General features: G+C 42.8%; 2 protein-coding genes across 2 annotated transcripts; both read left to right on the top strand.

The window, feature by feature from the left end:
* The first annotated feature begins 700 nt into the window (after positions 1–700).
* On the top strand, positions 701–19,332 carry f5 (coagulation factor V). Its single transcript, XM_036958701.1, has 24 exons — positions 701–1,130; positions 1,780–1,862; positions 6,679–6,801; positions 7,901–8,113; positions 8,240–8,410; positions 8,664–8,885; positions 9,359–9,524; positions 9,778–9,958; positions 10,125–10,427; positions 10,656–10,803; positions 11,072–11,284; positions 11,503–13,687; positions 13,854–14,022; positions 14,231–14,467; positions 14,708–14,927; positions 15,147–15,326; positions 15,769–15,885; positions 16,097–16,168; positions 16,792–16,877; positions 17,254–17,409; positions 17,681–17,825; positions 18,001–18,152; positions 18,357–18,539; positions 18,785–19,332. The coding sequence occupies exons 1-24, from the start codon at positions 964–966 to the stop codon at positions 18,929–18,931; spliced, it is 6,039 nt and encodes a 2,012-aa protein (XP_036814596.1). The 5' UTR covers positions 701–963; the 3' UTR covers positions 18,932–19,332.
* Positions 19,333–24,310: 4,978 nt separating this feature from the next.
* LOC110501369 (major histocompatibility complex class I-related gene protein) lies at positions 24,311–25,850 on the top strand. Its single transcript, XM_021578886.2, has 2 exons — positions 24,311–24,468; positions 24,582–25,850. The coding sequence occupies exons 1-2, from the start codon at positions 24,411–24,413 to the stop codon at positions 25,604–25,606; spliced, it is 1,083 nt and encodes a 360-aa protein (XP_021434561.2). The 5' UTR covers positions 24,311–24,410; the 3' UTR covers positions 25,607–25,850.
* Positions 25,851–26,070: the final 220 nt, after the last annotated feature.

A 26,070-nucleotide genomic window follows, 5' to 3' on the forward strand; every position in this document is an offset into this window, starting at 1 on the left:
GTTTGGTCACCCAAGAAGGTATGTATTGCAGCTTAATTGCATACTATGATTGGTATACTGAATTAAAATTCAGACTAATGTCTGTGATTATGCAATCCCTTGTTAACACTGTGCTGTTTAGTAGGTCCACTCTAGCAAGAAACAAAAAGAGTTATACAAAGGTATAAGTGCAAGTTTGCCATTGTCTTTCCTTTTGTTAAAAAATATATGACTGATTATTCAACTTTAGTAAGTTCTGTATACTCATTGCATAGGGATTTGTGCAGGTAGTAACACAGGCGCAGGTATAACACAGGTATGACAACCGGAGGAGAAATCGCAAGTTGCCTTTTAGTTGAATTTTGACCTGGTTCCCTACACTTGCCATTCTTCCCTTTTTCTCCAACCATTGTCGTGCATGGGCTGTTGCTGAACTATCTGTCCCTGGTGATGAATGAACAGGTCCAGGCTTATCATGGAAACTTTTTGGGAAAGCATCTGTGGGACACCCATGGTGCACAGTAAGGAATGAAATATTATCTTAAAGTCTGAGGTCTGGAACAGTTCTGAATAAATATCAAAACAAGAGTGTCATCTCCAGTGCGTAGTAACATGTGTGAAGGAAATTGCTTCGCTAGGAGTGACTAACAGTAAATCATGTGGTTTCAATTAACAAGATTGAAAAAATATGTTGGAACACTGCGCAATGCCCTGGCTGGGACTTGTTTGTTTGTCTGTGTGTCTGTGTGTGTGTGTGTGTGTGTCTGTGTGTGTGTGTCTGTGTGTGTGTGTGTGTGTGTGTGTGTGTCTGTCTGTGTGTGTCTGTGTGTGTGTGTGTCTGTGTGTGTGTGTGTGTCTGTGTGTGCGTGCGTGCTTTTGTCTGTGTCCTGTGATAAAGCACAGAGTGGACTCTTCTTGTCAGATAACAGTTTCCTGTCATCCAGAACAGACAGACTGTCCACACCTGGAGTTCCAACCCCAGATATGAGGCTTCGTTCCTGGGAATGGACTCACCGTCTCCTGCCTCTCCTGGTGCTCTTCTCGGTTCTACTGTCCCACACTACAGCAGAACAGCACTCAGACAGAAAGAGATACTACTATATTGCTGCTGTGAACATAGACTGGGACTACACATCTAATGGACCACAGAGGTAAAACTAAAAACGAGTTAATAGCTTTATATGAGATTTACTATATTTCTTTTTTTCTGTGACCTTTTGTCTTTGTATTGGGTCCTGCATGTGAAGTTGAATCTTTTTGACCTCGCTAAGAGCAGTGTTAATTCAAGTGTTTGCCATATGCTGTTGACTACATTACAGATTTACTGAGTTGATTTGGCTCTTGTCTTCTTGGAGGGTGTATCGTGTAATTGTTTGATCAGGTGGATAGGTCATGGCAGCACAGTGCTCTCTCACTTGTGTTCCATTGAATGGAACATGGGACAAAAATGAAAACGTTCTGTTCTTTCTTTATATCATTGTGTGTATGTCAAGTATCTCCATCAATTATGTGACGAGTGCAGTCTGCTTAGAAGGCAATATTGTCCTCATTGGAAAAAGTTAGGCTTTAATAATTATGTTTTCTGTTTTAATGTAAAGTCAATACATTTACAATCTCCAGCCAAGTTCTTGATTATTATCACCTTTATGGTGTGAACCTAGACTGGGGAATATAAAAGAATGTACATGATAATTATGTATTTAAGTTACTGAATTATGTGTAGAATTTGTCTTTCTATATCATTATATATTGGGTCCTTTTCTGTTCATTCACCGTTTGTGTTTTTCCATTGTTGTCTAGGTCTGGCCCCTCCTATAGGAAAGCGGTGTACAGAGAGTATGAGAAGGGATTCAAGCAGGCCAAGACCCATCCTTCCTGGCTAGGTAAATTATGTTTATGCTTTGGCGTTTTCACCGTTGTCGGGTAAATTATGTGTATGAGTCTGGGCTATCCCACATACAGACTGTCTTTCATTAGTGAATGTTCCTGTTTGCCCATACAGTCACAACTCCACCTCAAGTTCCCTCATGACTGATAAACATAATAAACATGATAAGATACATTTACTCCTGTCTGCATGTACTGTATGTGTGTCTTTCAGAGTGGTTGGAATAAAGAGGACATTACATTTTCATTGGACCTTCTACTCCATCTTCTTTTCTGACCCAATGACAATGTATCATGTTGAATGATGAACTGAGTTTCTGTAATAGCACCTTTAACTGCACAGCAAAATCAATGGTGTGAATTTAACTCTGAAAGTGTCAAATGTACACTATTGTCAGTGAACTGAACTGGTATTGAAATAATAATTTAGAAAGTTTTAAAGATTTAACTCTATTGCAGTGTTCCTCATTTTACTTTTAAAGTTTTCAAAGGAACTCGATTCTGGTGTTTGCTTAGCTCTACTGTAGCGTAATACGCAACAGCTACAGTGTAAAGCATAACACTTGATTTGGCGTAAAATGGACTCCCTTTGCTAAGTGCTGACTCTGTTACACTTTTTCAGTGTAAGAAATGAACACCTGTAGTTTTACAGTAAATCATTTTTGGCTGTTGTTTTAACACTGTATGGTGTAAAGTCTCATTTGCATATTTCCCAGGGTTCCTTTTCTTTTTGAGTAAATTGTAGAGTTAACACCCATGACTGTACTTGTTAGTGACAGAGACATGGTTGTAGAATTATTTCCTGCTAAAGGCCTGTGGTTTTCACCAAGTTATTTCCTGGATAAATGTCATCATTAAAATTAAACTATAACAATACATTACATATATCATAAGCACTTATTTATTGGCTTACTTGATTACCTAGTTTTATCCTAACACAGTGGTGTTATGAAACCTCTGGTTAACACGCCACAGCAGGCCTGCAAGTCACATTATGCTGGCTTGTAAAGTGTTACGTAATACCTATAGGAATCCAGCCAGAGTTAAGATATCCAATGGTCGGAACTTTTATTCACCTGCAACTTGCATTCAGAACAACTTTCAGGATTGGACACACCTACTCATTCCAGGGTTGTTCTTTATTTTGACTATTTTTGACATTGTAGAATAATAGTGAAGACATCAAAACTATGAAATAACACATATGGAATCATGTAGTAACCAAAAAAGTGTTAAAAAAAAATCGAAATATATTTATTTTTGAGATTCTTCAAAGTAACCACTCTTTGCCTTGATGACAGCTTTGCACACTCTTGGCAGTCTCTAAACAGCTTTATTTTAATTTTATTTTTATTTCACCTTTATTTAACCAAGTAGGCTAGGTGAGAACAAGTTCTCATTTGCAACTGCGACCTGGCCAAGATAAAGCATAGCAATTCGACACATACAACAACACAGAGTTACACATGGAATAAACAAACATAGTCAATAATACAGTAGAACAAAAGAAAACAAAAAGTCTATATACAGTGAGTGCAAATGAGGTAAGATACGGGAGTTAAGGCAATAAATAGGCCATTGTGGCGAAGTAATTACAATATAGCAATTTAAACACTGGAATGGTAGATGTGCAGAAGTTGAATGTGCAAGTAGAGATACTGGGGTGCAAAGGAGCAAGATAAATAAATACATACGGGGATGAGGGGATGAGGTAGATAGATAGATAGATGGGCTGTTTACAGATGGACTATGTACAGGTGCAGTGATCTGTGAGCTGCTCTGACAGCTGGTGCTTAAAGCTAGTGAGGGAGATATGAGTCTCCAGCTTCAGAGATTTTTGCAGTTTGTTCCAGTCATTGGCAGCAGAGAACTGGAAGGAAAGACGACCAAAGGAGGAATTGGCTTTGGGGGTGACCAGTGAGATATACCTGATGGAGCGCATGCTACGAGTGGATGCTGCTATGGTGATCGATGCACGGCGATTCAGACAGTTAGCAGGCTGATGCTAACACGCTAACAGTTAGTATGCCGGGGCTAAACAAGCTAGCAGTTAGCAAACCGGGTTAGCAAGCAAGCAGTTAGCAGGGGCCAGCAGTTAGCAGACCGGGGCAGGCAAGCTAGCAGTTAGTAGACCGGGGCTAGCAAGTTAGCCTTTGGGGGACGTCGCGATGGGGGTAAGTCTGTTTTTGCCTCTTCGTGCGGTGACGTCGATAGACCGGTCGGGGAGTTAGTAGGGTTCCAAGTAGCTCTAGGTAGCTAGCAGGCATAGCAGGTTAGCAGAATGTGCCTTCAGTGGGCGTCGCACCTGAGGGGCTTGTTGGAATCCCCGGGCAGATTATGTCGGTATTCCAGTCATAGATGATCAGTGGGGTTCCGTGCCCCGTACCGGCAGTAGAAGGGGTCGGATATTGTAGCCCAGGAGTGAGCCGGGAGATGGGTCTAGCATGGGCTAGCCCCAGGCTAGTTGGTGCTAGCTCCGGGACGGAAACGTTAGCAGATAGTCACCTGGAATGCATTTAATTTAAACGGTGTGACTTGTTCAAATATATGGAAAAGCAGCCAACATGTGCTCAGCATACAGTATTTGGGAACTCCTTCAAGACTGTTGGAAAAGAATGCAGAGGGTGTGCAAAACTGTCATCAAGGCAAAGGTTGGCTACTTTGAAGAATCTATTTTGATTTGTTTAACAACAAATCATTGTTTTGGTTACTACATGATTCCATATCGGTTATTTCATAGTTTTGATGTCTTCACTATTATTCTACAATGTAGAAAATAGTAAAAATAAAGAAAAACCCTTGAAGGAGTAAGTGTGTACAAACCTTTTACTGGTACTGTACATGCAAAAGCACAGATATTAAAAACAATCCTAAAAAAAACTAGCTGCAGTAGCATGCTGAGAAATATAATAATGATAGGTGTGGTTTTGATGGGACTGTTTTAATCTCCACAGTATAAAACAATAACTATGGTTATTAACACCAACACTGAGTGTTAATGTCACTCTTACAGTGTCAATTTAACTCCCGAATGAAGACTAGAAATGTTATACTGAAAAATAAACACCAATTTGCTGTGTGCTATACTGCCTTTAGTCACAAAGTGCTTTGCATTGTACGGGATGATATTGAGTCCACCACCACGAATGTGTAGGCTTTTAAAGGTCCCTCACAGCCATTCTGATTCCCAAGTAAAACAGAATTTTGAGTGACTAAAATATCACCAATAATATTGGTTTGGATAGTACTTTTTCTTCAATGGCTAACTACCAGGAAGTTCAAAAGACTGGCTGAGTGGGCAGGGAGCTTATATTCATGAGCTCTATGAGACACCTATGTCAAGCAACATGGATCAACAGTTTCAACAGCAACAGTTTCAACTGACCTGAGCCCTAGGACCATGCCCCAGGAATACCTGACATGATGACTCCTTGCTGTCCCCAGTCTACCTGACCGTGCTGCTGCTCCAGTTTCAACTGTTCTGCCTTATTATTATTCGACCATGCTGGTCATTTATGAACATTTGAACATCTTGGCCATGTTCTGTTATAATCTCCACCCGGCACATCCAGAAGAGGACTGGCCACCCCACATAGCCTGGTTCCTCTCTAGGTTTCTTCCTAGGTTTTGGCCTTTCTAGGGAGTTTTTCCTAGCCACCGTGCTTCTACACCTGCATTGCTTGCTGTTTGGGGTTTTAGGATGGGGTTCTGTACAGCACTTTGAGATATCAGCTGATGTACGAAGGGCTATATAAAATAAATTTGATTTGATTTGATTAAGTAAGTAGTGTTGCGGTAAAATCATCATGTAAATTTGGTGATGCACAAAGCAACTCAAACATCTCCCATTTCGCATTTCTCTTGTGATGCGGTTCACAGAAGCACTGACGGATGTGTTGACTTGACAACTGCGTCAGCGTTTTGAATGACACCCCCCCCCCCCCCCCCCCCTTTTGTTCCATGCTGGCTGAAGACCTAGCTAGCCAGTAACTAGCTAACACCAGACACAGATGAAGACCTAGCTTGCCAGTAACTAGTTAACACCAGACACAGATGAAGACCTAGCTAGCCAGTAACTAGCAAACACCAGACACAGATGAAGACCTAGCTAGCCAGTAACTAGCTAACACCAGACACAGATGAAGACCTAGCTAGCCAGTAACTAGCTAACACCAGACACAGATGAAGACCTAGCTAGCCAGTAACTAGCTAACACCAGACACAGATGAAGACCTAGCTAGCCAGTAACTAGCTAACACCAGACACAGATGAAGACCTAGCTAGCCAGTAACTAGCAAACACCAGACACAGATGAAGACCTAGCTAGCCAATAACTAGCAAACACCAGACACAGATGAAAAGGGAAACATATAAGTATCTTTGCCAGATATGAATAATGTAAACTTTTATTTTGCTGACACCCTACAGTCAAATTTTGACACCAGTAGAGTAGCTATAGAACTATATAAACCACTCCCCACTGCCAAGACGCTGTCTCTGATGTTGGTTACAAAGTGTTACTTATTTAAATTAGGTAAGAGAATATCATGTTACCATAGTTGTATTAAAATGTCACCCTAATAATGAACCCAAGTGTTTGACATGGGGGATGGGACCAGTAACTTCATCGTCAAACTTGATCAGTTTAGAAGCAACAGTCATTATTCATACTTTGCTCATCATACTTTGATCTGGTTTCATCCAAATATCATCCAATTTCATGAACACACGATTTTGACTGTTCAGAAAAAATAACCAAATTAGCAGCAAGAACATCCCTCTTAACCAATGTGTTTTTGTTGTGTTTTGCAGGGCTCCTTGGGCCCACCATCCGTGGTCAAGAGGGAGAGACCATTGTGGTCATGTTCAAGAACATGGCGGATTGTCCTTACAGCCTCCATGCCCACGGGATCGCTTACGGGAAGCAGTCAGAGGGTGGGTACAAACCAATGATGTTGTCTGTATTAACTGGCCTATCAGAGCTCATTGGTGGTTACTTTTAAATTGGGATTTTTTTTGACAGGTATTCCCACTAAGTGTTCTCGTACAGAATTCTACAGATATCATTTATTAAAATCTGTCGGGAAATGTCCAACAATTTACAAGTCTAGCCATGATTGTTGTCATTATGACTGTGGTAACTATGTGGAAACAGTGAGGTATTCTATCCCAGACAGATTCACCCATCCTGTGGCCTAGACAGTCATTGATGTGGTTGGAAAAGGGGACTTAGGGCATTTTGAATGTTATTCATTCAGTTAAGTACACATGTTGTGCAACACAAGCAGCTGTGTTTGGCCTTTTCATTAATATTAACCAGGACACACATATTAACATACAAGCCAGTCCTAAAGTCCAAAGGATTCTCCCTAAAACCTGTGGAAATCCATGATTTCCCCTAATAAAGCCTTGGGGGGTTGAGAGATGAGTTTTGTAAATGCACAGGATGTAGTGTTATTACTCTTTAATTCATTCTTAACTCAAAATTAATTGTGCCATTGCAAGGTTATGTAACATCGTAACAAGATGGCAGTGAATAGACCTCTTAAATTCCCCAGATTTTCCTAGATTCTACAATTTTTTATGAAGATGGTTTGCATATTTTGGAGATTAGCCATTTGTTAAATGTTAACTGGGGTCACTGTAAATTGTATGTTTATTTGGGGCGGCAGGGTAGCCTAGTGGTTAGAGCATTGGACTAGTAACCAGAAGGTTGCAAGTTCAAATCCCTGAGCTGACAAGGTCCTGTCCTGGTTAATATTAATGAAAAGGCCAAACACAGCTGTCGTTCTGCCCCTGAACAGGCAGTTAACCCACTGTTCCTAGGCCGTCATTGAAAATAAGAATTTGTTCTTAACTGACTTGCCTAGTTAAATAAAGGTAAAATTTAGAGTATAGGCGAATCAGGCTATGTGACAAAGTCACCTTTTAACCTTTTAACCACCTTTTAACCATTCTGATCATTAAATGGCAATTAAGTTATTTCTCATTCTGCTTTATTTTATTATTATGAACCAAACATCCCTCCCTTTAGGCTCCCTGTACTTTGACAACACGTCTCAATTTGAGAAGGAAGACGATGCGGTGCCCCCTGGAGGTGAACACACATACTACTGGGAGGTGACATCAGACATTGTCCCCCGGGCCGCAGACCCCTCCTGTCTCACCTACACCTACCTCTCCCACTTTGACATTGTCAAGGACTACAACTCAGGACTGATCGGCACCCTGCTCATCTGTAAAGCAGGTATGTACATGTAAATGTGAAATGTATGAGGCCTATTCCTGACACAGTGGCATAAGTACCAAAACAACCATGTCAGTAAGTAACCAGAAAGAAATGAACTGAACCACCCTCTGTACCTCCCTACAGGTAGTCTTGACATGTCTGGAGAACAGGTGTTGTTCCACCAGGAATACGTCTTCCTCATGGGAGTGTTGGATGAGAGTAAGAGCTGGTATAAGCCAAAGATGGACAGTGCAACTGCCACTCAAAGCCACATCAAACACACAATCAATGGATACACCAACGGATCAGTGCCAGGTCAGTCAGTCAGATCCTCTCTCATCACTCTTGAGTTCTGCTGATATCTACAGATAATGGTTGTTGTGCTTTAGGTAGTTTAGGTTGTCTGCTTTAGTTGTTCCATCCCAGCTGGTTCTTGCTTGGAACTATTGCTTCCACCTTTCTCAGATTATATGGGTATAGAGCGTGTAGTGGGCTCATTCCTTCCTCAAGTCTGTCCCCCTCCCTGTCTTCTCTCCATCTCCTCCTCCTGTCCCTCCCTTCCCCCCAGGTCTGACTGTCTGCGCCCACACCTCTGTCAGCCTGCACCTGGTCGGCATGAGTTCAGAGCCTGAGCTGTTCTCGGTGCATATCAATGGGCAGGTCCTGCAGCAGGCTGACCATCGGGTATCCTCGGTGGGCCTGATCGCTGGCACTGCCACCAGCGCCAACATGACCGCCGTCAACACGGGCCGCTGGCTCCTCTCCTCACACACCAGCAAGCACCTGGAGGGTACGTGTCAATGGCTTAATGACATTCATATAACCGAGCTACACTCTTAGAAAAAAGGGTGCCAAAACAGTTATTTGGCTGTCCCCATAGAATAACCCTTTTTGATTCCAGGTAGAACTCTTTTGGGATCCATGTGGAAAGGATTTTGCATAGAACCGAAAATAGTTCTACCTGGAACCCCAAAATATATATTTTAAAGAGTTCAGCCGAAGAACCAGTTTAGGTTCTAGATAGCAAAAAAAAAATCGAATTGTGTATTATATTTGCATATGGGTTCTGAGAATATGTGTGGTGTGAGATTTACTGTGATGGACCACAGAACAGATTGAGGTTTATTCAGATATATTGTAGTGTATTGACATTTTGAAATGCACTTTGAATCAAGTTTGATTGATTGAATGTGTAATGTTCTATTCCCAACATGTTAAATCAACATGACCCTCCTGAACAAACTAACTTCTCTGCTGTTGCAGCTGGTATGCATGGCTTTGTCGAAGTGAGGAGCTGCGAGGGCTTTAACCCTCCCAAACGTAAGCTGACCATCAAGCAGAAACGAGAGAGCCAGGAGTGGACCTATTATATCGCAGCTGAGGAGGTTGTCTGGGACTACGCACCAAACATGCCAGAATACATTGACGGGTGAACAGCTTTACAGATATTTATTGACTTACTCATTTCGCTTTACTTTAGCCCGCACTTATTTATCGATCTAAACTAAATTCAGCCAATTTAGAATTGGGAACCAATTCAGCTTAATACAGTAATAGATAAGACCATCGTTGTGTTTGTGACATGATCGCCACTTTGACATTCTCCATTAATCTGTTGACTAATCTCAGTGTGACCTGACTTCCTGTGACATCACATCCGTTTCTCTTCCTGTTTCTCTCAGAGACTTCAAGTTCAAGTATCTGAAGCGAAGCCCAGAGCGTATAGGCCAGAAATATAAGAAGGCAGTGTACACGCAGTACAAAGATGCCAAGTTCACTGAGAGGGCCGAAAACAAACAGAGGAAGATGGAGGTGGGCATCATTGGCCCTGTCATCAGGGCGCAGATCCATGATGTCATCAAGGTGAGATACAAATGTTCTATTTTCAAATGCCCACTTTTTTCATGTGCCCAATTCTTAAGTTGATAAGATGTGTATTCTACCTTCTTCTCCATGCATGAACACTAAACTGTGTCCACAATTGTCTTTTGCCAGTGCCTTCTCAAGTAACTGTTCCCCACATTCACAGATTGTCTTTAAGAACATGGCCACACGGCCGTACAGCATCTACCCACACGGACTGACCATCGACAAAGTAGCAGAGGGGGCCAACTACCCGGCAGGAGGTAACCAGACCCATGGGGTTCAGCCTGGCGAGACGCACACCTATGTGTGGCAGGTGATCGAAGAGGATGAACCTTTGGCGGGCGACTCGCAATGCCTGACCCGTATGTACCACAGTGCAGTGAACACACCCCGAGACATCGCCTCAGGCCTAGTTGGACCTCTGCTCATCTGCAAGAGCCAGTCCCTCAACAAGAGGAATGTGCAGGTACTACACTGATACGACTTCTACTCAATTACTAATACATCACTTCTAAGGAACATGCAGGTACTATACTACTGCTACTTCATTACTACTACTGCACTACTATAACATTTTACTACTACTACATAGGTACTGCAACTGGCTTCTCTCTACTAATGCCAGAAAATAATTTAATAATGTACTTTTACAGATTTTGGATGTGCAGTGTTAAATTAAGCTTTGTCTCTGCAGCTGAAATCAGACAAAGAACAGCACGCCATGTTTACTGTTTTTGATGAGAATAAGAGCTGGTATCTAGATGACAACATTGTATCGTACAGTGAACCAGCAAAGGTCAAGAAAGAAGACCCAGAGTTTTATAAATCAAACGTTATGCATAGTGAGTATCACTTCCCTTCATCAAAACAATTCATACATGTTAGAGACAGGAATGGTCTGGGACAGGCAGAAGATTTTTGAAATTGAGAAAATGTATCATATACTAAATCTTTCCTCCTATCTAGAATGCACTCCACATAGAAGAATCACGTTCATAAAAATCAACTGCCTATCACTGTCAAAAACTGTGCTTCACATTCAGAATAATCATTTTCCTCAAATCTGACCACCTCCTTTATTGACTTAAATGGTATCATTTCCTCCCCCAGCGATTAACGGTTACGTGTTCGAGAGTGGTCAGCTGCTGGGCTTCTGCAATGGTGAGATCGTGACGTGGCACGTGTCCAGTGTTGGAGAGCAGGACTACATTCAGACTGCAACCTTCTACGGTCACACTTTCGACTTGAACGATCAGACGGAGGACTTCCTCAGCCTGTTCCCCATGACTGGAGAGACCATCACCATGAACATGGATAACATTGGTGAGTCAGCGGGGTTAACTGGCCATACACTCCGCACACTCAACTTCCAAACCTCTAACCCGTAGTTCTACAAGATGCAATAGATAGGTTAGTGGTGGAAAATGCATTTGGGTCTCCAGCCGTCAACTCTACAGCAGGCACAATACAGGATTAAGATGATGTCAAATGTTTCCTTTTGTTAGGATTCAAGGACTAAATATGGTCTGTTCTTTTGTTAGGTGTTTGGCTGCTGGCTTCCATGAACTCCCATGAGACCACCAAGGGAATGCGTGTGAAGTTCAGAGACGTGGAGTGCTTCCGAGACTACGTCTATGAATACGAAGACGAGACCGTGGCGGCGACAGTGACGGATCCGAAGATCAGCGCTGACTTCTCCATCTGGAAACCCATGGACATTAACGAGGCTAAAGATAAGGAGAAGAGGGACGAGGTGAAAGAGAAAAAGAACACGGTGGAGGTTGATGATTATACAGCGGGCTGGGCCGATTTTCTGGATCTTAGGTCAATCAAGAAAAAGACGAATGAGACGGACGTGGAGATGTTGGATCTCTCTCTGTACGACTACGATAGCGCTGATGTGCCTGATCCCGACGGAGACGCGAATGCAAACCACACCTCATCCTCTTACGATGCACCTACAAACACGTCATTGGCCGAGAGGGAGACGATTGACGGGGGCAACTTTACGACAAAGGCTTTGTTGAACAAGAGCATAATTGAGAATGCAACAGAAGCGCTGAACTTTACCACATATCAGTTAGACTCAAATCTTAACAGCTCCTCAATGGCTGAGACTGAATCAAAGAACATAACAGCTCATAACAACAGTTTATCATTTGTCGACAGCAACATCACTTCAGTAAGTACCAATAGTACAGAAGTTACAGCAACCAAAGCTTCACCAGGTCCGTTCAACAATAGCTCAAAGGCTGAGAGTGAGAGAGTGATGCAGATCAGAGGGGATTGGGCCACTGTGAATAGCACCTCAAAAGTTGAAGCATTAGTGGGAGAGTTAGAGGGAAGGATTACACGAGGCGATGTCTTCTCTTACTCTGTGCTTCTTCCCGACCCCTCTTCCAACACCACAGAAGAGAACAAGGGGATTGACGGCAATGATATTGTACTCCTGGCCAGAGAGTCTACAACCGCTTCATCCAATGAAAACGGAACAGCTTCAAATTCATCTCCGAATATAACCAACCAATCAGAGAGTGTGGTGAGTGCTGAAGTTGCAGAGTTCATTTTTACCTTGGTGGAAGAACACAACATGACCAACTTTGACCTTGAAACTGAGGATAGTGGTAACATAACCGTGAACGGTTCATTGGACACCAACACCACCACTGAGCAAGGAAATGGTACCTATTTCTCTGACGCCACATCCACACCTGGCAACGTCAGCAGTGTGGTGCCACAAAATGGCACACAACCATCAGACATTGAAACATTCTCTGACATAGTGCCCAAACAAAATGGCACAGCAAACACTTCTGGTTTGAACCACTGGAATTCATCAGAGGAGACTAGTTCTGAGAGTGAAAAGAACGCCGCTGTGCCGGATGCCGTTGTAGAGTTGTCCTCAGAAAGCTCAGAATTCTCTAATGAGACTACTGACGCTAATCCTGCTGCGGCCAATCTGTCACTGTCAACCAATCAGCAGCCAGACAGCAGCTCGGAGGAGATTCTATCCCAGAGTTCTGAGAGCTCCAAGGAGGAAGTGGTAATCTACCTGAGAAACAACAGGAGTGAGGTCATCCGCACCATCTCTGTTGACCTGCAGGGGGAGCACTGGGGCTATGAGGGGACACACGGGATGGTCCCAATGGAGATGCCAGATCACATGATAAAATATATTGGAAACGAGCTCCCAGAGCTGCCAAATACGCTGGAACCAAGCCCAACTCCGGAAATACGGAAACCCAACATCAAGGTCGTCCACCGCAGACAAAGACCCCGTAAAGGCTATGCCATGAAAACCAAGAAGAAGAAGGAGTACAAGCCCCAGCCTCCGAGAGGCCGCAGTTTCTCCCCCAGGGGTTTCAAACCCCCTCCTATCACCGGTCAAACCCCCAGAGGGACCCGACCCATTTCCAGCGAGGAGGACTTCTCAAACAAAGCCATTGTGATTGGCGTGCCACGACCCGACTTCAGCGACTATGAGATTTATGTCCAGAGTGACGGCAGTGATGACCCGGATGCTGTCCTAGACATGGCAGCGGTTAGCGCTAGAGAGGAGTATGAGTACGTCGACTACATTGACCCATACAAAGAGAAGGAGGACATGCATGACCTAACTCTGGATGAGAATGCAAAATATTTCCTCAAAATGGCGGGAGATAACGTGAGGACATACTTCATTACTGCGGAGGAGGTGCAGTGGGACTACGGGGGCTATGGACAGAAGTAAGGACAAAAGAGCGGATGGGGCTGAGGTGTGGGATGTGTTGGGAAAACATAATGTCCCTTGTTTATTGTTCTATGTGCTCAAATGATATTTTTTCTGACTGGATTTATGCGTACCTTCTTTTTTGTTCCATAAAACCTTTTGTCCATTGTCTCTCCACAACAGGAGGATGGATAAGACACAGAAAGCCGACAGGTCCACAAGATTCACCAAGGTAGTGTTCCGAGGTTACCTGGACAGCACGTTCAGCACGCCAGACATCCGGGGGGAGATGGACGAACACCTGGGCATCCTGGGGCCAGTCATCAAGGCAGAGGTTGGACAGACCATAATGGTAAGACAGGAAACCCTGACGGCTACCTTTTGCATGAATCTACTGTAGGTGCGTTTTGCCCATGATCATGAATAATGGACCATGTAATCAAACTGATGTTCCTGGTCTGTAGGTATTACGGTATTTTTCAGGAAATGAAATGTGTGTCCTTGGTCTGTAGGTATTACGGTATTTTTCAGGAAATTAAATGTGTGTCCTTGGTCTGTAGGTATTTTTCAGGAACCTGGCCAGCCGCCCGTACTCCTTGCACGCCAATGGGGTTTCCTACACCAAGCAGACAGAGGGGTTGTCCTACGAGGACGAGTCCAAGTACTGGTACAAGTATGACAACGAAGTCCAGCCCAACACCACATACACATACCTCTGGAAGGTCAACGCCAATGTCGGGCCCACCGGGGACGAGTCAGACTGTCGCACCTGGGCCTACTACTCTGGGGTTAACCCTGTGAGTAAACACTTACCTTCTGATGGTTTAGTTAATTAACGTAGCTGATACAACATCACTATTTTCTATGTATAGTCCCTTTTGTGCTTCTGAGGTATTTAATGTGATAACTCTGTGTTGACGTGTGATGTCTTGTCCTCTGAAGCATCTCCTACACTAACCTGTTGTGTCTTTGTGATCTGTTGAGGGATATTCCAATAATCTAGTGTTTGATTGTTTGTTTTCTCTCGTCTCATCCAGGAGAAAGATATAAACTCTGGTCTGATTGGGCCATTGCTGGTGTGTCGTAAGGGCACTCTGAGCACGAAGGCAGTGGACATGAGGGAGTTCATGCTCCTCTTCATGACCTTCGATGAGTCCAAGAGCTGGTACTACGAGAAGAACCATGAGATAATGGAGAGGAAGAACAAACGAGCCAGGGTGATGGACCATGACTTCAGCGATAACCTCAAATTCAGCGGTAGGCACCTTCTAATCTAACACCATTTTGACTAAATGAAAGGTAATGGTGGATAACTGACTAGTGGGTCATGGCTGGTCCCTCCTGGATCAAGTCTTGATTTTGGATTTTTGGTTGTAAAATCATGATATGCGTAATGAACAACAGAGACAAATTTACAAAACAGAGATTGTTTAATCGTTAATTTGTTGGGGGTTGTGTGTATGTGGGGGGGAGCAGCCATCAACGGAATCATCTTCAGTCTGAAGGGTCTGAGGATGTACACTAACCAGACGGTCCGCTGGCACCTCTCCAACATGGGATCTCCCAGAGACCTCCACAGTGTCCACTTCCACGGCCAGACCTTCATCCACAAACAGACCAGGGACCACACCCAGGCTGTCTACCCACTGCTGCCTGGTGAGAACTTAACTGGATGGATAGATGACATGTTTTGTCACATTTAGGGCAAAACGGTTCTAATGCTATGTAAATGCTTGAGTTGAAAAGTGTTATATGTACTGTGTGTATTTGAGTGGGAAAACACTGTTGTTTCACTTAGTCGCGTAGGCTGTGAGAACTGATTAGAACCTGTTCTTGTTTGTACAATGCTTGAAAGAAGTGGAGCCAAGTCCTGCTATCTCTTGTGTAACCTTGCCTCCCCCTCGGAGAGGCAAGCAGCTCTTTGTGTAGAAGAAGTATATAATGACTGTGTGATTCTGTATCCTTTGAGTTCCTCTCCGAGTGTGATCTCGTCTGCAATTGCTTGAATAAACTCTTAATAACTAGATAATTATCCCTAGTTGATCCTTGGAAAGAGTTTTCCTCAACACTACTAACCTGCTCTGGTTTTGTTTCCCAGGGGGCTTTGCAACTCTGGAGATGTTGCCTTCCAAGCCGGGGCTGTGGCAGCTGGAGTCAGAGGTTGGACTCTCCCAACAGAGAGGGATGCAGACCCTCTTCCTGGTTCTAGATAATAGTACGACCCACTCAAAAGCACTTATGCTAATGGTACCAATTTCTCAATGCCACATGTAACAGCAAAGGTGTGATGTCCATCTCAACTCCCAGAGAGTCGTTTTTACTGCTAGTGTCAATGCTTATTGAGTGAATTGACTCAATCCAAGTCATATCAACGGTTATTATCCCAAAGAATCAGTCCCATAATAAAATCTATTTGTGTTTTCCAGAGTGTTACCATCCACTGGGTCTGATTTCTGGGAGCGTCAAAGACAACCAGATCACAGCGAACGACAAAAGAGGTATCCTTACACTCAGTATCCCTCCGCCCTCTAGATGTTGGGTGCCTAATCAGAAATAATACTACCAACTGACATCTAGCCTTCCAAGTTAGATGTCCTTCAGTGATGTTTTAACTTTTACTGTTGCAAAAGCAACATTCCAAGTATAAATACTAAAGGATTTTTTGGGGGAAGTGTTTTGAGCAAAATAGTGTTTTTTAGACACTTCAAGGAATTGGTCTGAATCCATGATGTCATCAGCCTCCCTGCCTGCTTAATTTTATGTTTATTAATGATGAAATGATGAAATATATTAATAACATTCCACCCATGAGGTCACTAGGTCATTTGACTGCAGGAAAGGGCAACATGAGGTGAAAATGAGACTGGAGTGCCACTTTAACAGTTGCAGTGTTTTACCCAGAGGAGGCTGGTGGGAGGAGCTATAGGAGGACGGCCTCACTGTAATGGCTGGAATGGAATAAATGGAACGGTATCAAACTCATCAAACATATGGAAACCACATGTTGGACTCCGTTCCATTTATTCAATTCCAGACATTACAATGAGCCCCTCCTCCAATACTTCCTCCCACCAGCCTCCGCTGGTTTCACCCTCTAACTAACTTGTTTCTCCTTATGCAGGCTACTGGGAGCCCCATCTGGCCAGACTGAACAACCAAGGCAAATACAATGCATGGAGTACAGACAAGACAGGCAGCTGGATACAGGTACATAACCTCACCTCCCAGGGAATACATGTGGTGTCTGCAATATTATGTAGCTGGTGAGCAGTGAGCTTGCAATCCTCAACGTTTCCTACAGGTGGCAGCATAATCATATCATTACAGCGTCTTTGTGAGGATACACTCTGTTGATCAAATCAAATCAAATTTTATTTGTCACATACACATGGTTAGCAGATGTTAATGCGAGTGTAGCGAAATGCTTGATGTGGGGTGACATGAGTGTCATGCCTTGGTCCTGAGTATTTCCTGACACTGTAAACTCGATAGGTGAGGTTTTATGTGTCTCAACTTAAGCCTGGGTGGTGATACCTATTTGGTGACACCTGTAGTGATGCCTACTGTGACCATTGACCTGTAGGTAGACTTTCAGAGGCCCGTGGTGATCAGTCAGGTCGCGACACAGGGCGCCAAGCAGATGTTCTCCTCCCACTACATGGTCAACTACACCATATCCTACAGCACGGACAAGAAGAAGTGGATCTACTACAAGGGAGACAGCAACGAGTTCAGGATGGTGAGGAGTACATCTATAGAACAGCGTGGTTGGAGAGCAATGGAACACATGTGACGGGATTATGTGTTTACTTTCTAACATTGCTCTTATTCTAGTTATATGCACTGCGTTATATTTACATTGTCAAAAATCAGAGATACTTCTGGTAATCTGAAATTATACTTTTGATAGATACTTTTGAATTTGTTCAATGCTATGACTGCTAAATATACAGAGGTACAGTACATATGACTATATTTTTTAATCCAAATGTTTTTCTTCCATTCTCCAGACGTTCACTGGTAACGAGGAAGCTCATCAGGTGAAGGTCAACACCCTCTTCCCTCCCCTTATTGGTCGGTTTATCAGACTTCACCCTCTCCACTCCCACAACTCGCCCATGGTCCGCATGGAGTACTACGGCTGTGAGCTGGACGGTGAGCGATGAGGATGTTGTTGTTGTTGATGGTGATGATGATAATGATGATGATAATGATGATGGGTAGCATTCCTACTGTTTAATGTAATGTTAGCATCCAAGCCTATGTTCGAGCACAAATATTTCCCAATAAACGTGTAATAAAGTGAAAGTATTCTAATTCCCTCCATCAGGTTGCTCAGTGCCCCTGGGTATGGAGAGCAGGCGGATAGAGGACCATCGTATCACTGCCAGCTCTACAGCCTCCAGCTGGTACTCTGGTTCCTGGCAAGCCTCACTGGCACGACTCAACACACAGGGCACCATCAACGCATGGCAAGCCAAGGTACGATAACACACACAGATCCATGTAGGCACATGTGCGCGCGCACACACGCACACACACACACACACACACACACACACACACACACACCACACACCACACACCACACACCACACACCACACACACACTGTATGTACAAACTAATGTGGGCACACTCACCATTCCAGGTCAGTCATCCCTCTGTCCCGCCTGTCTCTCCCCAGAATAACAACATGAACCAGTGGCTGCAGGTGGAGCTGGCCCAGGTAAAGAAGATCACAGGTATCATAACGCAGGGGGCCAAGTCCCTGGGCACAGAGATGTACGTCATCTGCTACACTCTGGAGTACAGCGATGATGGACTACACTGGATGAAGTACACTGACGATGATGAGAACATGGCAAAGGTAGGAAAAGTCAGGCAAAAGGGTTATGCGATGGTATTAAGCAATGGTATTATGCGATGGTATTATGCGATGGTATTAAGCAATGGTATTATGCGATGGTATTAAGCAATGGTATTGAGGGTTATTTTACAGTCCTGCTGTTACTTCTCTACCCAAGCTATCGCTAATAAGTATTCATCTGATAATACTATTACATGAAGAGTTCAGTATACTGACATGCTGTCTGTCTTCCACTCTCCCGGCAGACTTTCCCCGGCAACACGGATAACAATGGCCATGTGAAGAACTACATTTATCCTCCAATCTTCTCTCGCTTTATCAGAGTCATCCCTCAGAGCTGGAAGACCTCCATCACGCTCAGGATAGAACTGCTGGGCTGTGACTTTGAATGAGGGACACACACACACATCCAAGATGCACGAATCACATTTCTACTTTAAGATCTTCATGCACATCCAAACGTCAGGTGCGTGCAGTAACTCAAACCATCACATAAATGATGAATTGATGTCAAAGGGAAATTTGAGGGAAATTTGGGGGAAGTTTGAGTTATGTGCACGTTTCTCAGATTGGGATTCAGCTCTTAGCTCATATAGGATACAGACAATAATACGGCTTTATACATAAGAAAGTAGCCTAAAGCTTAGCAGATAGAGCAAAATGCATTTTACTATGTCGTCTTTATACTTTGTATGTTGTATCATAATTGAACATGAATGTAATGTAAATAATGTAAGTAGTACTCAGAGTATTTAATTAGTTTTTGTCAATAAAAAATCTATTATTGCTCATATTTTGTCAGTCACTGTGCCTCATTCTAGGATTGTGGCACGTGGTATGAAACTGTGGAAGCATAAAACATACAGTACATCCTATATAATAAAACATACTTTTTCCAAATACTGTACTACATTCTACCATGCTATCATTTGGTCAAATTCTGAATTGACCCCGACCCTGAGGGAGTGAGTAGACAGAGAGAAAAGGTGGATGGTAGAGACTCCCTGTCATTGTAGGCGTGTGAACAGGAGAGATCTCCCAGCCCAGTGGGGTGAAGGTGTCACCTTTTGCACCTCTGATAATCCCCTCTGTGGGGGTGTATGTCACACCTCGGAACCCCAGAGTCAACAGCCAAGTGCAGCTGCAAACACAGGGCCTGTTTGTCCGTTTGCCTGCCTGCTAAAAGAGACACCAGAGGTGTGAAAGTCTCAGCGAGAGCTGGGTCTGCAAAAGAACCCGACAGGAGAGAGCTTTGGAAATGTCCAAATCAAATTGTATTAGTCACATGCTTCGTAAACAACAGATGTAGACTAACAGTGAAATGCTTTCTTACGGGCCCTTCCCAACAATGCAGAGAGAGAAAATAGAGAAATAATAGAAAAGTAATAATCCATAATAATAAAAGTAATAATAAATACATAATGAGTAATGACAACTCGGCTATATACACAGGGTAGCAGTACCTAGTCAATGTGCAGGGGTACGAGGTAATTGAGGTAGATATGTACAGTACATATAACTAGGAATAGAGTGACTAGGCAACAGGATAGATAATTAACAGGAACAGCCGAGTATGTGATTCCTTACAGAAATTCCACATGTTTTGCACGTGTGAAATCATGTGAAACTGTGTGTTTTTAGAATACTTCATGTGATATTTCACGTTGATTAAAGCATGAGATTTCACAGATGATACCCTGCGAACAAAAATCTGTTATGATACACACAGTGTTTTCAACTTAAAGATTTGACTACATCGTGCATGTTTTTTAATACAGTAATTATTATTCAACATGTCCTTACCTGGGATTTGAACTCACAACTCCATGGTTCACCGCAGTCAAATTGTCCTGCTACGCCACAATGTCTGTGTCAATTACTAATTTCAGCTGTATTCCTACACATCCTAGCTTTATTAAAAATACATTCAAGAATAACCAGTATATTTATCGTAGTGATTCAGGTGTAACATTAAAGCAGAATAATATGCCCCAACAACATTAGACAAAAAACACTCAAATTGCTGAAATAAGTCAATGTAATCAATGATGAGAGATTAGTCAGAATAAAGTTTTCACTATATATTTTACCTCTTGGTGATGTCATTCGGAAATATAATGTTAACGTTACTGCTGTTCGGATGATACACAGCTGTACATTTCGATGAAACAGGGTGAAGCCCCATAATTGCCCGTGTTCCAGACATAAGGAAGTGGATGGTGGCAAATGTTTTACTTTTAAATTGGGACAAAACAGAGATACTAGTTCTAGGTCCGAAGAAACAAAGAGATCTTCTGTTGGATCTGACAATGAATCTTGACGGTTGTATAGTCGTCTCAAATAAAACTGTGAAGGGCCTCGGCTTTACTCTGGACCCTGATTTCTCTTTTGTCGAAAATATCAAGAATATTTCAAGGACAGCTTTTCCCATCTTTGTAACATTGCAAAACTCTGAAACTTTTTGTCTAAAAATGATGCAGAAAATCTATGATTTTTGTCACTTCTAAATTAGACATCTGAAATTCTCTACTTTCTGCCTTTTCACCCCACTGGGCTGGGATTTTTTTTTATTTTATTTTTTTTATTTCACCTTTATTTAACCAGGTAGGCCAGTTGAGAACAAGTTCTCATTTACAACTGCGACCTGGCCAAGATAAAGCATAGCAGTGTGAACAGACAACAACCCAGAGTTACACATGGAGTAAACAATTAACAAGTCAATAACACAGTAAGAGTCTATATACATTGTGTGCAAAAGGCATGAGGAGGTAGGAGAATAATTACAATTTAGCAGATTAATAACACTGGAGTGATAAATGATCAGATGGTCATGTGCAGGTAGAGATACTGGCGTGCAAAAGAGCAGAAAAGTAAATAAATAAAAACAGTATGGGGAAGAGGTAGGTAAATTGGGTGGGCTATTTACCGATAGACTATGTACAGCTGCAGCGATCGGTTAGCTGCTCAGATAGCAGATGTTTAAAGTTGGTGAGGGAGATAAAAGTCTCCAACTTCAACGCACACCCACTTCTGTTTAGCAGCTAGTGCTAAAATCACAATCCCAGTGGGTCAGACGTTTACATACACTCAATTAGTATTTGCTAGCATTGCCTTTAAATTGCTTAACTTGGGTCCAACGTTTCGGGTAGCCTTCCACAAGCTTCCCACAATAAGTTGGGTGAATTTTGGCCGATTCCTCCTGACAGAGCTGAACCGAGTCAGGTTTGTAAGCCTCCATGCTCGCACACCATTTTTCAGTTCTGCCCACAAATTTTCTATAGGATTAAGGTCAGCGCTTTGTGATGGTCACTCCAATACCTTGACATTGTTGTCCTTAAGTCATTTTGCAACAATTTTGGAAGTATCCTTGGGGTCATTGTCCATTTGGAAGACCCATTTGCAACCATTATGTAGATATAATGAAGCAACAATTTTACTTTTTGGAGAAATGTCCTCTGGTCTGATGAAACAAAATAGAACTGTTTGGCCATTATGACCATCGTTATGTTTGGAGGAAAAAGGTGGAGGCTTGCAAGCCGAAGAACTCCATCCCAACCGTGAAGCACGGGGGTGGCAACATCATGTTGTGTGGGTGCTTTGCTGCAGGAGGGACTGGTGAACTTCACAAAATAGATGGAATCATGAGGAGGAAAATGATGTAGATATAATGAAGCAACATCTCAATCAGTCAAAGGTGGAGGCTTGCAAGCCGAAGAACTCCATCCCAACCGTGAAGCACGGGGGTGGCAACATCATGTTGTGGGGGTGCTTTGCTGCAGGAGGGACTGGTGAACTTCACAAAATAGATGGAATCATGAGGAGGAAAATTATGTAGATATAATGAAGCAACATCTCACCACTGGAGCAGTGGCTTCTTTCTTGCTGAGCGGCCTTTCAGGTTATGTCGATAAAGGACTTGTTTTACAGTGGATGTAGATACTTTTGTATCTGTTTCCTCCAGCGTCTTCACAAGGTCCTTTGCTGTGGTTCTGGGATTGATTTGCACTTTTCGCACCAAAGTACGTTAATCTCTAGGAGACAGAACACGTCTCCTTCCTAAGCCATATTTTTATTTTATTTTATTTCACCTTTATTTAACCAGATAGGCAAGTTGAGAACAAGTTCTCATTTACAATTGCGACCTGGCCAAGATAAAGCAAAGCAGTTCGACACATACAACGACACAGAGTTACACATGGAGTAAAACACACATACAGTCAATAATATGAAGGCTGCGTGTTCCCATGGTGTTTATACTTGCGTACTATTGTTTGTACAGATGAACGTGGTACCTTCAGGCATTTGAAAATTGCTCCCAAGGATGAACCAGACTTGTGGAGGTCTACAATGTTTTTCCTGAGGTCTTGGCTGATTTCTTTTGATTTTCCCATGATGTCAAGCAAAGAGGCACTGAGTTTGAAGGTAGGCCTTGAAATACATCTACAGGTACACCTCCAGTTGACTCAAATGATGTCAAGAAGCTTCTAAAGCCATTAAATAATTTTCTGGAATTTTCCAAGCTGTTTAAAGGCACAGTCAACTTAGTGTATGTAAACTTCTGACCCACTGGAATTGTGATACAGTGAATTATAAGTGAAGTAATCTGTCTCTGAACAATTGTTGGAAAAATGACTTGTGTCATGCACAAAGTAGTTGTCCTAACTGACTTGTCAAATCTATAGTTGGTTAACAAGAAATTTGTGGAGTGGTTGAAAAACGAGTTTTAATCACTTCCTACTTCAACTGTACATTATCCATGTCGTTGTTCAGCCACGACTCAGAGAAACGTATTACAGTTCTTCAGGTCCCATTGATAGGATAGTCTCGAACAGAGCTCATCCAGATTGTTCTCCAGTGATTGTACATACGCCAATAGAGTGGAGGGTAGAGGCAGATTATTTATTAACTAAAGGTTTTTTTGTCAGGGTGCCCACACGTCGGCCTCTCTTACGCCGTGTTTTCCTTTTACGGGTTTTGGCGATTAGGACCTGGTCTGTTGTGAGCAGTGTATCCTATGCTGCCGACTCACTGAAGTAGAACATTATGTACAAAAAAAGTTAGGATCAGTGCAAAAAAATATACAAAATAGCAGGAACCCGTAAAACGGCAGCTATCCATTGCAGCGTCATTCTATATACAAGCCTCAGGGGCGGACTGGGACCAGAAATCGGCTCTGGCATTTTTATTAAACAGGACAAATGATTTCCTTGAGGCCCCACAATGGCCCATATTTTTCTCAAGTCCCCCACACCAGCCAATGTTATTTGTTCAGTCCCACATTATTAGCCAGATAATTATCATTTTGCAAAAAAAATACAAGTAAGACAGGCCCACTAGGCTATAAATGGACCAGCCCATCTAGCATTTGCCCGAAATGCCAGATGGCAGTCCGCCCCTGGTCAGCCTGGAGATGACAGGGAGTTACTATAGCACAGCTGTCTAGTTTTCATGGCTTGGCCTCTGGACACAAGGCCAGATTGTGACATCATTTCCTTAGGCAAGCTCTCAGAAATCATTTGACATGAAATGGAAATAGGATCAAATCAAACCGTGATACAAAACATAAGAAACCACAAAGGAGAGTTTTTGTCAAAGGAGAGCCTAATTTAACAGAAGAATAGCTTGGCACACATAAAATACTTTAATAGGCAGACCGAACATGTTTTTTCTCCTACATTATCATAATTGAAATCCCAAATTCTGTTTGAGAAACAGTTTATTGCAGGTTTTTCCAAGGACAGCATATACTAGGCGTTTGCCAAGAAAGTGAAAGTCTGTAAGGCTTAGTGAAAGTGAAAGTGTGCCTTATTATTTGAGAGCTGCCCTAGAAGCATATGAGCGTACAGAAAAATATTGAACACATTCAGAACCATGGTAAAACTGTGTTTCTTTTGGCTTTTTCTTTCATTATACACCATCATAAACGCAGGTAAGATGAACTTTTTATTCTCTGTCATATGTCATTTAGTATTGATTCTCGGAGCTTTTCAGACATTGTAAAAAATATTCACTGATCTTGTTTTCACCTTCACTCACATTCAGGATCTCATTCTCTGTTGGCATTCGCAACTTGTATCTCAGGAGAAGCACCTTTCCCTGAGTGTAGTGTTGTGTTGATGCAGGATGACATTCAAGTTGGCTACTTTGACTCCAACACGGAGCAGTTTATTCACAAGGGACCTTACGCCCCAGACGAAACAGAGGTTGACGTAGCCCAAGATGCAGCTAATGTGTTTGGACACATGTTCCTCAGCATGAAAAGGCGACTGTCAGACCTGAGGTTTCGCTTTAATTCCACAGGGAATACAGATGTTCAGCAGAGAATGGCTGGCTGTGAGATGTTGGATACTGGTGAACCAGGCCTTATTCTGTCCACAGATGCTTTCAATGCAATTTTAGCTGATTTAATATATTACAACATGACACATTATTCATACAATTCCGGAAACCTACTGTCGCCATGGAGTGAGGTGCATCAAACATATGCAAAATGGCGTTATCAGACCATTTACCTACCCATTTGCATAAAAACATTGAAGAAATTTCTGGAGAGATTGAAGAACTTTGTGATGCGTAAAGTGCGTCCCAGAGTCAGGCTCATACAGAAAGCCATGTCTGGAGGAGCCCGTGTGAGCTGTCTGGCGTATGGTTTTTACCCCCGCCACATCAATCTGACCCTGCTGAGAGACGGCCAGCCAATATTAGAACAGGACATGACTGGGGGCCAGTTGCTGCCCAATGGAGACGGGACCTACCAGCTGAGAAAGAGTCTGGAGGTCAACACAGAGGAGCTGCGAGAGAGACACAACTACACCTGCACCACCTCCCACCTCAGTCTGGACAACAAGCTGGATGTCAGCTGGATACCTGAGTCTGGGATCGACAGAGTGGGTCTTTATGTCAAGTCAGGTCCACTGGGCATGGTGGCCATAATTATTCTACTCAGTATTTTCGTTTGTGTAAGGAGGAGAAATGCGGCTGGCTCCCAGACATTGTCACAGCTCTCCAATGCTAATGATGCCCAAGTGGCCGAGCAAATGAGCCTATCTTCACATTCTGAGACCTGATATATTTGCTGCTGCCACTCATGCAAAGACTTCAAAGTGAAAAGCCAATACAATGAAGGGTGATCTAAATTATACAGTATATAGCCTAGTAAAGACACGTATTTTTATGACGCAGTGGTGTATAAGCAATCTGAAAATGTGTACTGACAGTGAGTGCTATGACGTATGTATTGATTTGATATGTAAAAAAGTGTTTTGTACTGCATTAAAGATCCGTAAATAAATCATCATGACACAAAAAGATCATTGGAGTTTGGTTAAGTACAAATGAGGAGCAAGAAATCTTACCCTAGAACAAAAACAGAATATCAGAAATATTGTTTATCCTGCTTATCACACCGTATTTCACATCAGATACCATAGGATATGAATATTCGGTCAGATTCTTGATGTACTGTATTTTATTAGAGGGGCAGCAGACATCAGCCAGCTCCAGGGGCTGCAACTCTACTTCACACCACATG

The sequence above is a fragment of the Oncorhynchus mykiss genome, chromosome 22 (assembly GCF_013265735.2).
Source record: "Oncorhynchus mykiss isolate Arlee chromosome 22, USDA_OmykA_1.1, whole genome shotgun sequence".
Lineage (NCBI taxonomy): Eukaryota > Metazoa > Chordata > Actinopteri > Salmoniformes > Salmonidae > Oncorhynchus > Oncorhynchus mykiss.

Bases quoted from the DNA above. Each gene is read 5' to 3' on its own strand.
- f5 (XM_036958701.1), top strand. From the start codon at position 964: ATGAGGCTTCGTTCCTGGGAATGGACTCACCGTCTCCTGCCTCTCCTG. The intron at 9,525-9,777 runs GTGAACAGCTTT...TGTTTCTCTCAG, and splicing joins ATGCCAGAATACATTGACGG to AGACTTCAAGTTCAAGTATC. The intron at 10,804-11,071 runs GTGAGTATCACT...TTCCTCCCCCAG, and splicing joins TAAATCAAACGTTATGCATA to CGATTAACGGTTACGTGTTC.
- LOC110501369 (XM_021578886.2), top strand. From the start codon at position 24,411: ATGGTAAAACTGTGTTTCTTTTGGCTTTTTCTTTCATTATACACCATC. The intron at 24,469-24,581 runs GTAAGATGAACT...ACTCACATTCAG, and splicing joins ATACACCATCATAAACGCAG to GATCTCATTCTCTGTTGGCA.